The 13,804-nt window shown below is 44.3% G+C and overlaps 1 protein-coding gene across 1 annotated transcript in view; it reads right to left on the reverse strand.

The window, feature by feature from the left end:
- Nucleotides 1-2,843: 2,843 nt before the first annotated feature.
- Nucleotides 2,844-13,804, reverse strand: part of LOC145392697 (uncharacterized) — a 55,666-nt gene continuing 44,705 nt past the window's right edge. Inside the window, exons 3-4 of the mRNA XM_080267001.1 lie at nucleotides 5,578-5,765; nucleotides 2,844-3,470 (exon numbers count right to left, since the gene is read on the reverse strand). Coding sequence (XP_080123127.1) covers nucleotides 2,844-3,470; nucleotides 5,578-5,765 — 815 coding nt within the window. The remainder of the gene's footprint in view (nucleotides 3,471-5,577; nucleotides 5,766-13,804) is intronic.

Below are 13,804 nucleotides of genomic sequence, written 5' to 3' on the forward strand. Positions count from 1 at the left end.
GTGAAAAAGTTACTACATGACAGTATTGTGATACCAACTCTAACGTACGGAAGTGAAGCTTGGACATTGTTGGAAGGACACAAGTCAAGAGTGAGAGCAGTGGAAATGAGTTATTTAAGAGGAGCCTGTGGAGTCACGTGGAGAGACAGGCTGACGAATGAGGATATAAAGGAGCGTTGTGGTGTGGATGTGGATGTGATAGGAAGCGTTATGAGGAACACACTGAGGTGGTTTGGCCATGTGGAGAGGATGGAGGGTGAAAGACTGACGAAGAGAGTGTATGTGAACGAGGTGGAGGGGGGAAGAGGGAGGGGGTGGCCGAGGATGAGATGGAGGGGTGGGGTGGAGAGGTATATGAGAGAGGGGGGTGTGAGTTGGGAGCAGGGCAGTGAAATGGCGGGGGACAGGGCGACTTGGAGGCGATTTGTTTGTGGCCACCCCAAACGGGATTGAGGCGTCTGGCAATAGATAGATAGAGAGATATAAAAGAGTAAGGGTGTAAGAGTGTGCTGGTGGGATCTGTGTTTCGGACAATAACCGATATGTTAGTGTGAAGGAGTGATGAAGGAGTGGGAATGAAAGTGTGATAAGAGTGAAGGTATGAGAGTTAGTGAAGGATTGAGTAGGATGTTTGAATGAGGAGACAGGGAACTGAGTGAGTTGTAGTATGAGAGTGAGTTTGTGTGAGAGGCGTTAGCATGTGTTTGAGAGTGAGTCAGGACGTGGCCGTTAGCAGGGATGAGGGGCAGATGTGGGAGTAAAGGTGAGAGAGTTGAAGTGTGACTCGTGGCTGGTGTACGATAGTGTAAGGATGAGGCTTAATGTGCGAGGGTGTGAGTGACAGTATTTGTGTCTGAAAGTGAAGGTGTGACGACAGGTGAAAGTGAAGGTGGGAGAGTGGGTGAAAGTGAAGGTGCGAGAGTATGAGGAGTGTGAGGGCTGGTAAATGAAAGTGTGCGGTTGCGGGTGGAGAGAGTAGACGAAAGAGAGGGTCTAAGGCTGGAGGGCAGATGGTATGAAGGTATGGGGGGAAGAGAGTAAGGCTGTGTGAGAATGAGTGAAGGTGAGGGTGGGAAGGTGTGAGTGTGAGGCAGTGTCTAAGTGGGAGGGTGTGGAGTGGCGAGAGTGAGACTGAGAATGAAGGTGGTAAAGTGGGAGGCATGGAGGGTGGGAGGGTGTGAGTATGGGGATTGTGGAAGGTTGTGATGGTGTGGGGGTGGGTGAGGGTGAGGATGAATGAGTAAGGATGGGAAAGGTATGGAGTTTCATTACATTGTTTGATATATTGCATCAGGTTCCTCTTTTCCCCAGTCGAAACACTACTTTTACTTCTGTTTTGAGGCATAGATATTGTTCAGTGTCGTCCTTAGCTGATGTGAGGAGCACTGTGTTATGGACTTATTTATTCATAACCGCAATTTTACACAGCATTTTCCAAGTGGTAGGTGGGGGGCGCTTATCATCCACTCATTACGGTGCTGCTCTGGAGTGAATATACCCTTTCCTGTCTTGCTTCCTTCTTTCCTTCCTTTTTCTTCTGTCTTTCTTTACTTCATTCTTTCCTCTTCCTTCTGCCTATGGGTGACTCTACAGTGAGTGACAAGTCAGGTGGTTTCCTGTACATCAAGAAACCATTTACTACGCTGGGTGGTAACCATGTAACCATACTATGGCGCCTGGTGGTTTAGTGAGTAATTAAGGCACTCCAATCGAATTGAGTCGGTGCAGGTTTACATCCAAGGGAGGTTAAGTTTATTGCTCGCTTTTTGCCACTCAGGGATGAGTGAGGCCGGTCACTTTCATCTTAAATGTCCGGACCAACTTACCTAGCCACGGGCTCCTGCCCTCCTTATTGGGCAGCATAGGATTAGATGATGCATGATGGATGATTTTCCAAGATTTATTTTGCATTTTAAATTAAGCATTGTGGGAGAAATAAAGCCACAGTACTGTACACACAATGAGGTCAGATTATTAGGAAATGGAGAATGTGAGTGCCATCAAATATTTAGATAGTGTGATGATGAGGGCAGAAATTTAAAGAAAGAAGTGTTAGGGCACAGCATTAAAGAAAGCTTGCACATTCACTGAGAGCAGCGATAAGGAATAGGGAAATAATCATGGAAGGAAAAAAAAAAATGAAAAAAAAAAAGGCATGAAAGTGAAGCTTGGACTCATCTGAAAACAGGCAAATCAAGGGTGAGAGCAGTGGAAATGAGTTATCTGAGAAGACCGTGTGGAGTTACGAGGCGGGACAGACAGGCAAATGAGAAAGTGAACGAGCATTGTGCTGATGTGAATATGCTGAAAAACTTTATAAGTAGCTACGTTGATGAGGTTTGGGCGTATGGAGAGAATGGTGATTGAGAGATTAACTGGGAGCGTGTATGTGAGTGAGGTGGAGGGAAACGGGAAAGGGAATCCAAGGATGAGACGGGTGGACGGGGTGGAGAGGCACATGAATGAGGGTCGTGTGAGTTGGAGAGAGGGTAGCCTAATGGCAGAGTGACGTGGAGGAAATTCACTTGTGGCCACCCCTTCCGGGATTAAGACGATTTGCTAGAGATACAGAGACAGATTTTTTGACCCACATTGAGTTTTATTGAGAATTATATTGATCACATGTTCAAAAATATTTTTAGTACAATGTCTTGCAGTGGATTGAACGATTGCCATACACCTTCATGAACAAAAGTGGTCTGTTGCCTGCCGCACTGTAGCTGAATAAAGCCAGGTGGACAGACTCACGCCTGGTTAAGGCTGCCTAATGATACAGAACTGAAGGCGCTGGTGGTGGTGAGCAGCAGAACCCCGCAGGCAATGGACAGCCAGCGGCCCCGTGGCTAAGGCAGCCAGGTGGGATGGGGGTGAGCCAGGCCGTGGTGCTGGAGGGCGAGGGGGTGGAGTGGGCGGGGCAGGAGAGGACGGAAAGCTGAGGGCGCCACTCCGGGAGGGACGGAGTGAAATGATCCCAGCAACGTGGGAAGAGTTTTCGAGAACGTTGTTTCCAGTGGGTGACAGAAGCTGATGTCGCTTTTCACGCCGCCAACACCCATGTGGTATTCCAGCCCACTCTCAGGCGACGTGTGGCACGGCGGGGAGGGCAGCTTGGCGGGAACAGGCGGGGAACGACCTTCATGATTCACCCGGCTGTGGGCGCCCTCAGGAGCCTCACGCCCCAGTACAGCTTCGGGAGCGCCCGAAAAACCGCTCACAGCAGAGGTGGTGGGTGGGGTGCAAGGGACGCCACCTGCAGGTGTGGGTGTCGGGGCGCACAACTTCTGTGGGAGGGCGTGGAGGGTGGAGGTGGTGGGGAGGGTATAGAGAGCGGTGGTGGCGGGTGTGATGGGCGGAGTGAGGGGCAGGGAGGGCAGGAGTGGACGGGTTGGAAGAGCTGGGCTGGGGGCCTCGTGCTCTCGCTCTCGGTCTCTCTTGTGTTTCGTCCTGCGGTTCTGGTACCACACCTTCACCTGTTGGATGCCACACGTATTAAGTCTGATAAGTTTGGGTCTGCATACAGTACTGTGTAATAATATTGAATGCTTTCATACAAGACACATGTACAGCTGTACAAAAAAGTATCGTTACTCAGGGGTCCGATAGATACGTAACGAACATTATGATGGCTGTTGTTTCCGAAGGGTTTCATACATTCATACTGACGCATTTATTACCTCAAACACAGGAAATGCCTCTTGTATCCCTTGCATAACCAACATTGTTGGATATACAGGGGTACCAACAGTTTCCTAGCCCCCTGCCTGTTTTTCCCAAACCATCGTCGTTTGAGAGGAATGAAGTCACAGAATGTACAGTGAGGTTGGATGGTGAGGATATGGAGAATGTGAGTGCATTCAAGTACTTGGGTAGTGTGATGAGTAAGGATGGAACTTTGGGGGATGAAGTACGTGAAAGGGTACAGCAGGGAAGAATGGTTGTTGGTACACTGAAAGCAGTGATGAGAAATAGGGAGGTGAGTATGGAAGTTAAGAAGTCACTGCATGATGGTATTGTGATCCCTACCGTGACGTATGGAAGCGAGGCGTGGACATTGCAAGAGGGGAACAAGTCAAGAGTGAGAGCAGTGGAAATGAGTTACTTGAGAGGAGCATGTGGAGTGACGTGGAGGGACAGGTTGACGAATGAAGAAGTGAAGCAACGTTGTGGGGTAGATGTGGATGTGGTTGAAAAGATTAGGATAAATACACTGAGGTGGTTTGGACATGTGGAGAGAATGGAGAATGAAAGACTGACTAAGAGGGTGTATGTAGGTGAGGTGGAGGGAGGGAGAGGGAGGGGTAGACCGAGGATGAGGTGGAGGGATGGAGTTGAGAGGTATATGAGGGAGGGGGGGGTGAGTTGGGGGGAGGGGAGTCAAATGGTGGGTGACAGAGTGACTTGGAGGCGTTTTGTCTGCGGCCACCCTTTGCGGGCTATAGATAGATAGATAGATAGATCGTCGTTTGTCATATTGTTTAGCACAACGTTGTAACGATACTTTTTGTACAATTGTACAAGCTTTTCGTTCTACACTATTTTTTTAGTTTTCTGAGTATGACAATTATAGTATTTGAATCAGGCCTTCAGTATATGGAGTTCGTGCAAAACTAGGTCAGGCAGGCTGAAGAGAGCTCTGATATAAATATAATATTACGGTTCTGTTCATTTGATTTCATATTATATGACTGAAAACGTTGCATTTTAGAGCAAAGAATCAGTAATGTTTACTGTTTTGCTTTCAGATATCTGAAACAACTAAAGAGCATATTGAAAACAAAAAGGTGAAGAGGGCGTTACCTCAGATGGACAGTGATTTTTGTTCCCTTCATTTCCTACTTTTATGTTCATTAGAGACACTTATTGAAAGACGCTGTGTAGTTTCACTGGATTGTACCATCACATGTAAGAGAAAATTTTTAGAAGACTGAGCTGTCAGATCATATGCAGAAAAACCCGGAGTGTATAGCTGTTACGATAGAGTTCTTTCGTCAAATGTGTTTGTAATTCAGTGCCAGTCTGTTAATGACGTGATAGCAAACACAGTCTGCAGTATTGTGACAAGCTTTTCAAAACACTGAATGTGGGGAATGTGTACATCAAAATAGAACCGAAACTTATCTGTCAAAGGTCATCATGACCATAAGCCAGTTTCCCAGACCACATTGTCACACCTTTGGTTGGAGACTGATGTTGTCCTAGGACTTGAATAAAATCTCCACATGTGTGCAAGATGAAACTTAGGCCCTTTTCTGTTTGATTCCCTGATTTGTTATCCCATAGGCTTTATTCTCATCCGTCTCGTATATATATTCGAACGCCATTTTCGAATTATCAGTGGTATATTGTCTTATATCTGTAAACAAGTTTTTCTGTTTTTAGTAACTTTCATTGTATGCAAACTCACATTATGGTAATCTTATAATTTGGAAAAGTTGTTCAATCTTTGCAGTGTAGTTTTGTATTATCTCAGTAATATACTTTTGCAATACTTGCTGTGTGATGATTTATCACAATCAACCAGTGCCGACCAGGCCCCAGGATGGGGTGACACCACGCCTGAGTCTGTACTTGACCTACCTGTGTCTCTGAGAGGCCGAGTCTGGCGGCCAGGAGGGATCGTTCACGTCCCACCAGGTACTGGTTGCGGCGAAACTCTCGCTCCAGCGCTGCCAGCTGGTCCCCGCTGAAGGTGGTGCGGGCGCGCTTAGGCCGGTCCAGATCCAGTCCCTTGGGGAACACCAGTTCTCGCACTGTACCGTTGGCATCTGACAAGGTGCCGTCAACCAGACGCAGGGGACACACCACAGCCATACCGGAGAAAACACAGGAATTAGTGAAGTTTAAATATTTTTAAAACTGCAACACAGTCAACAATACTATATATTTTTTACTAAGTGCTTACGTTGTTGCGTGAAACTGTCATAAAGGTAATTCAGAATGGTCCGTTACATTACTACCAATCTTCATATCTATAGCTAGACAACTTCATCCCATCAAGGAGTGGCCACAAACAAACTGCCTTCACGTTGCCCTGATCTCTGCCATTTGGCTGCCTACCCACCAACATATACCCTACTTTCTCAAATATTTCTCCACTCTATCCCATCATCAAATCCAGTGTTGTTCAAACTGGGGTACGTGTGCGACTGGGGCTATGCAGCATTGTTCAAAAGGGGTACATGAGAAGATTTTTTTTTTCTATATAGGTCATATGGCATCTTGGATCAATGACTTTACTGAGCATGTGTATGTGCGCATGAGTGATTGTTTAAGAATATAGAATACAGTAACGGAATGAAAGAAAAACATTAGGGAGTCGAATGCTAATCGCCCGCCAGAATATGCTGTAGGCCAAGTCCAAGATTTTAGCCATATCTTGATATCCTGAGGGTTTCATGTTGATAGTTCAAGCCGTTCATGAGATACAATGATACTAAAGGCGGGCGATAAAAACTAATTGACCTTTGGCACCCATTTTGGTGATCTTGACCTTGACCTCGAGTGCCTATTTTTTAACTCCTCCAAGATTTTGGCCATATCATGATACCCTGAAGGTTTCATGTTGATAGCTCAAACTGTTCATGAGATATAAGAGGAACACACACACACACACACACACACACACACACACACACACACACACACACACACAGAGGCGGGCAAAAACATTATCGCTTCGCCTTGTAATGGCGAGCGACAATAACCACAGCACTTACAGTTTCCAACTTAAGTGAATGGCAGGAGAACAGAGTACGAATTAAAATGAACGAGAAAGCAACTGAGGGGAGATGGGAAGATGGGGGAGGGAGAGGCGACGGGGCAGGACGCGTACGGGAACAGTGCTATGTCACTTGCTCAGTTTCGTCTAAGGAATGAACGTGTGAACATCTCGTTTTTCAAATTCACATGTAATCATACAGACGCAGTTATTTCTTTGACAGCAAGAAATATGGATAGATGGTTAAAACGTGAAAGCTGCAACAGCCGCAGCAGCAATGCAAGTGAAGGAAATCAAGCAGCTGTTAAAAAAAAAATAAATAAATAAAACTTCCTAAATATCGGCAATATAAGGAAGGTTATGTGCTTTTTGGAATTACTTCTACGAATTCTGATTCTCAGGAAGCTTTGTGCTTCTTTTGTGGGGAGAAGTTGGCCAACATTGGTATGAAAACGGCACCTCCAACATCACCTTAACACAAAACATCAGTATTGACAGACCGGCTGAGTTAAAAAAAAAAATAAATAAAATAAAAAATAAAAAATAAAAGACTGATTTTAAGTGTACCCAGACAACAACTAGTAGTGCCTCCACATCAAGCAAAGTTCTGGAAGGATCTTTAACTATATCTTTATTAACTGCTAAAGCTAAAAAGCCATTTAATGGAGCTGAAGAACTGATAGTGCCAGATGCAGCTGTGATGGCTGAAAAGAAATCTAGATAATAAGGCAGCTGAGCAACTAAAGGCTGTTCCTTTGTCACACCAAGCTGTTTCTCGAAGGGTAAATGAAATGAGTGCAGATATTGCTGATCAGGTTGTAAGCTGAAAACAAGCCAGTCTTTTTCACTTCACTCTGACGAATCGACTGACGTCAGTGGACAGGCTCAACATATTTATGAGATACATTGATGGAAGTGATATAAATGAACATTTCCTTTTTTGCAAAAAAAAAAAAAAAAAAAAAAAATTGACGACCACACAACTGAGGAAGGCATTTTCAATGTCATTAATCAGTTCTTCTCTGAACAAGGACTTAGTTGGAAATCTTGCCTTAGCATGTGTACAGACGCTGCTGCATCCTTGATCAGAAAAGTGAAGGGACTCGTTGCATGAATTAAGAAGAAAAATCCTGATGTGGGGTGGACTCATTGCATCATTCACAAAGAATTATTAGCATCCAAAAAATAAGTTCAGAGTTGCATGGGGTATTGAATGATGGCATCGAAGTAATCAACTTTACAAAGTCAAGGCCACTTATTGCTCGCCTGTTTCACAGACTGTACGAAAGCATAGGGTCTGAGCACACAGAGCTATTACTGCACACAGAGTTGCGCTGGCTGTTGAGAGGGAGGGTACTCACCAGGTTGTTCGAGTTGCGAAATTAGGTAGGCTCCTTTGTTTCAGAATATGGGTCTCCTTTTGCCACTTTTTTTTTTTTTTTTTGAAAACATTACTTGGCTTGCACAAATGGCATATCTTGCAGACCTGTTTAACAGAGCGAATGAGTTAAATTTGTCTCTGCAGGGCAATGATACATTCTCAACTTCTATGATAAAGCTGGTGATTTCCAAAAGAAAATAGAGTTGTGGAAGGCGAGATGCTCAGAGGGAGATTTTACGTGTTTTACTCTGTCAGATGCTTATTTTTCCAGTAACAATGATGAGAGAGAGACTGAAACCAGATACTGTGAAACATTTGACCAACCTGATCTGTGCTTTTAAATCTAACTTTCCTGACTTATAAGAGATCTGTACAGTTGGAGTGGGTTAGAAATCCATTCCTTCTATCTGAAAATAATATGAAGAAGCTTCCCATTTGCTTTCAGGAAGTACTATTAGAAGTGTGTTCAGACCGTGGCCTTAAACTGGTATTTGAAAGCTCAACCCTCTCACGGTTTTGGAGCTGTGTGAAGAAGGAGCACCCTGACCTAGGAAAGAAGGCGTTGGAAAACATTCTGCTCTTTGGATCTACCCATCATTGTGAAACATCTTTCTCCGCAGTGAGCATTATCAAGTCAAGACAGAGAAGCAGACTTAATGTAAACCTGGAACAAAGCCTGAGCACTGCAGTATCCTCTCTACCCCCCACAAGGACAAAAATCATCCGTGAACATCAACCTCACATTTCACATTGCACTGTAAGCAATTTTCAAGCATTTTTATGTTATTTCGTTAGTCTTTTTCCTTAAGTATACTGATTAATGATTTATTATCCAGCACTCAGATTATGCGAACTTTTAATATAATTTACTTTGTCCTTCCAAATATAAAGTTTAATCAGTCATGGGGGTACTTAAAGTTAGAAGAAGGTAACAAGGGGTACAATAGGCAAAAAAGTTTGGACAACATTACCTTAGTCTCCCTCTCTCCCTCCACTTTCATCGCACCCACTTTCCTAATAAGTCTCATATTTAACATCATCTCCACATGTCCAAAGCAACTCAGAGTACCCGGTACTTCTCTTAACGTTTTCAGCCAAAGCCACATTAGTACGGTACCACAAGTCTCCTTTACATCCCCATTTGTTTCCGTCTCTCCATGTAATTACACATGTTCCTCTCAGCATTGCTGTTTGATCTAAATACCAACAGTTTAGTCCAGTGTCTAACTTATCACTGGTCGTTTGTAGAGACTTCATACCAGATCAGTTAAGTTTCAGTTAGGTAATATCAGATCAAAAAAGTTCAGTGGAAATAATGCATGTCAAAAATAGTACCACTCTCTAGTACATTTACTTCCGCCCCATTCACTTCCAGTTACCTCCACTGGGGTCCATCCACGCCACTCTGGGTCTTGGTCCAGTCAAGCTCATTCACATCCGTTCACATCCAGTCAGGTCAGTTCAGGTCGATCAGGTCAGCTTCAGTTGGGTCAGGTCAGTGGTACTCCACTTGGGACGTCTCGGCTTTATCCACATCCATGCAGGCCTACTCACATCCAGGTATATCCAGGAAGGTCCACTCAGGCCACCATTGATTCATTTAGGCTACTCCAGATCCAGTTTAATTTAATCAGGTCCATTTAGGTCACTTAAGTTTCGTTCAGGCCCTAGTTAGCACCATTCACCTGCACTTAGCATATAATTGTGTGTCCGCTTGAGCCACCTCAGGTCCATTCACAGCCAGTCAGATCCGAAAAAAGGTTCATCCCAGGAGCTTCATATCAAATTAGATTTGGGTCCATTCGGTCACATACATATCCATTAAGGTCCAGTCGAGTCAGTACAGGTTTGTTCAGGTCAGCTCAGGTTCATTCAGGTCCAGTAAGGACTGGATCGTCCAGTACACTTCACACACATTCACATCTCACATCAGCGCCGGGTCCGTCAGGTCGGCTATGATTCATGCAGGTCAGATGGCCTACATCAGGTTCACTTAGGTCAGTTCCAGTTCATCTGCATCAATTCAGAGACATATAAGGCTATTCATATCCATTCAGTCCGCCTCAGGCTTAATCACGTCGTGAGGTTCCTTTAGACCGTTTCAGGTCACAGCAGGTCCACTCGCATCTACTCAAAACCATTCAGGTCCTTCAGACTCCAGTCTTATGTAATTTTAACCATGCTCATAACCAGTTAGATCACGCCAAGCCCATTGTGTAGAGCTAGATGCAGCCAGGTCAGTGCAGGTCCATTAAAGTCAGTTCAGGTCCGTTGAGGAGTCAATTGAGGGTAAGTGACATCCACATTAGAGACTCTGTAGTCCACATGAGCCAGCCTTATGATATCCCAAGCCAGACCAAACCATTTTATTTATGTGTGCTTTCAAATTACAGTGTCCATTACATCCATCAGATCAACCCACAAGGATTTAGGTGTAGCCTGTGAAGCCTTGTGCAGATAATGACACGATATACAAACTTGATTATCGTCATCAAAAAGTAATTTTTAGCGAATATGTACAGTGAGATGAAACTACCTGGTGGCGCAGAGAGCAGGGAGGGAGGGGCCTGTGCATGGGGAGAGGGGAGAAGCGTAGCTTAACAGAAGGGAGAGGAGGGGAGGGGAGGGGAGGGGAGGGAATGAGAGAGGGATAATGGTGAAAACGGGAGAGTAATGTAGACCGGGAGAGGGAAGGAGGGGAGACGGACTGTGGGGGAGAGGGGATGAAGACCGAGAATAACAGAGGGGCGTACAGGGGAGAGGAAGGGTTAAAGAATAATGAGAAGAGAAAAAAGGCGACACAGAGAAAGCAGGGGAGGGGAGGGGCGGGGAGGAACAGACATGGAACTTTATAAAAGTAGGAGGACCTCGAGTGCAAGTCTCCAGCTGTTATGAGTGTAACTATAGCTAATTCACCTTAACTTGAAGGAGATTTCGTCATTTTGCAGCTAATTTCCCGTAGTTCAGTGCTAGTAAGACAGTCCTATACGGATCTGCTGTGTTTCCTTTCCACAACAGTTTCGTGTCTAGCACTGTAATCTGGTGTTATTATCTTGTTTCAGCCCGGCATTCAAAATGGAGAGAGGAAAATTTTAGGCCAAGTTGAAGTGGAGAGAGCATAATGGGGGTAAACAAGGCTATGACGGAGGAGATGCCTGGCCAGCTCCTAAGCCGCCCTCCCCGCCACCCGTAAACCGACACCACCACCATATTTTGTTTGCTCGCTTATCCTCTTAAATAAAGTCACGTTCTTAATTACAGTCCAAGCTGATCCTCTTTGTGGCTGGACGGGCTTATTAAAAGGTGTTTGATCCTCTTAGCTGATGGCGAGTCGATGTTCGCGAGTTCAGCCGGCCGGGATTACCTAGATAGTCATCTGTTACTTCCTCGCCTCGCCTCACCGTGGCCACTCAGCCTCTCTAGCACAACATTCTTTCCCTGTATAGAGCTCAGGAATTTTAACTCCTTCAGACCTGCGACGTATTTTCAGTTTATTCTTGCTACTTCCTAAGGATTTAGCTCTTCACTGCCATGGCGGGTTTTTCATGTGTCTCAGACTGTCATCAAAATATTGTATTCATCGTCAGACACCCCTAGCACTGTAAGTATTCATAAAGCATATATTAAGCTGTTACAGTTCGGAAAGTCTCTTATAAGCTTCATAAAATAGTCTAGGGATAGAGGAAGTAATATATGTAATAAAGGATAGATACAGTATAGTGAAGGAGCTAATGTAGGCTGTATCTCATACCTACTATTCGAAAAAGTCTCCCACAAGCTGAATAAAATCGTGTGGCTAAAGCGAGAAGGAAATATAAAAGACGTGTCGGGACTGAAGTGGTTCGTGTCAGCCAGGCACGCACTGGTCTCACCACCACACGCCGCCATCAACTGTTTAGCCTCCTCAGTACTGTGACTTTTACTCTCTATTATTGCTGTCACCAAGACGATTTTACTCACCTTAGGACATACTTTCGGCCTGGATAAGTCAGATCTAGCCTTCGCTAACCCCCACCACCCATACAAAAGTGTCTGACATACTGTAGGATGAATAACATTGTCCCTTGACAAAATCATATCGGGCAAACGTGACCATACAGACGGGGTTCGTAACGTTCTGTTCTGTATACAGGGTTACCTGTGGCCTGTTGGAGATCTGATTTGAAGCAAGAAGCACTGCCGTTGTTCATGCTAAATTGAGCACTTCAACCCAAGGAAGTCATTTGTATTTTGTTCTTCCTACAGCCAGACGATTTTATTCAGCTTCCGCCTGCTAATAGTGAAGGGGTTCATGAAGACTGTTTAACCCCTCTTGTATGAAATCTATTGGCTAGTCCGAATAAAATCGCCTAGAAGTAACAACCATAGAATAAAAACGTGTGCCATCAAACTCAGCAAGTTATTGGGGACTGACACAAATTGGGTCTGATCGATATGTGTTCACCCTTTCACAACATCATGCTTTTTTAAAAATATCAATCTTGCTGTCGCCAGACGGGTTTCTTCAATTTGGGGGAAAATTTTTTGCTCGAAATAATTAAAAAAAACACTCTCCACTGACACTTCCAGCACTACCATTTTCTTAGATGTTATGTGGAACTAGATTATTTTATTTAATTTGGGAAAGGTCTCTGGCCACGAAGGGATCAAGACAGGTTATATCTGCTGGTCTTGCCTGAACCGAACAAAATCATCCAGAGGTAGCCAGAATACACACACACACACACACACACACACACACACACACACACACACACACACACACACACACACACACACACACACACACACACACACAGTAGAGATAAACACATCTGAAGGGAAAATAATTGTGGTAAAATTATATATGCCACCCAAGACAAACAATTGGGATAGAGGTGAAGACCTGGCAGAAAGTACGGTACAGAGTTTAAGAACCCTACTGGGCTATATAGTTTAAGAACCCTACTGGGCTATATAGTTTAAGAACCCTACTGGGCTATATAGTTTAAGAACCCTACTGGGCTATATAGTTTAAGAACCCTACTGGGCTATATAGTTTAAGAACCCTACTGGGCTATATAGTTTAAGAACCCTACTGGGCTATATAGTTTAAGAACCCTACTGGGCTATATAGTTTAAGAACCCTACTGGGCTATATAGTTTAAGAACCCTACTGGGCTATATAGTTTAAGAACCCTACTGGGCTATATAGTTTAAGAACCCTACTGGGCTATATAGTTTAAGAACCCTACTGGGCTATATAGTTTAAGAACCCTACTGGGCTATATAGTTTAAGAACCCTACTGGGCTATATAGTTTAAGAACCCTACTGGGCTATATAGTTTAAGAACCCTACTGGGCTATATAGTTTAAGAACCCTACTGGGCTATATAGTTTAAGAACCCTACTGGGCTATATAGTTTAAGAACCCTACTGGGCTATATAGTTTAAGAACCCTACTGGGCTATATAGTTTAAGAACCCTACTGGGCTATATAGTTTAAGAACCCTACTGGGCTATATAGTTTAAGAACCCTACTGGGCTATATAGTTTAAGAACCCTACTGGGCTATATAGTTTAAGAACCCTACTGGGCTATATAGTTTAAGAACCCTACTGGGCTATATAGTTTAAGAACCCTACTGGGCTATATAGTTTAAGAACCCTACTGGGCTATATAGTTTAAGAACCCTACTGGGCTATATAGTTTAAGAACCCTACTGG

The sequence above is a fragment of the Coenobita brevimanus genome, chromosome 23, assembly GCF_032717465.1.
Source record: "Coenobita brevimanus isolate Jiangsu-jjx chromosome 23, ASM3271746v2, whole genome shotgun sequence".
Classification (NCBI taxonomy): Eukaryota; Metazoa; Arthropoda; class Malacostraca; order Decapoda; family Coenobitidae; genus Coenobita; species Coenobita brevimanus.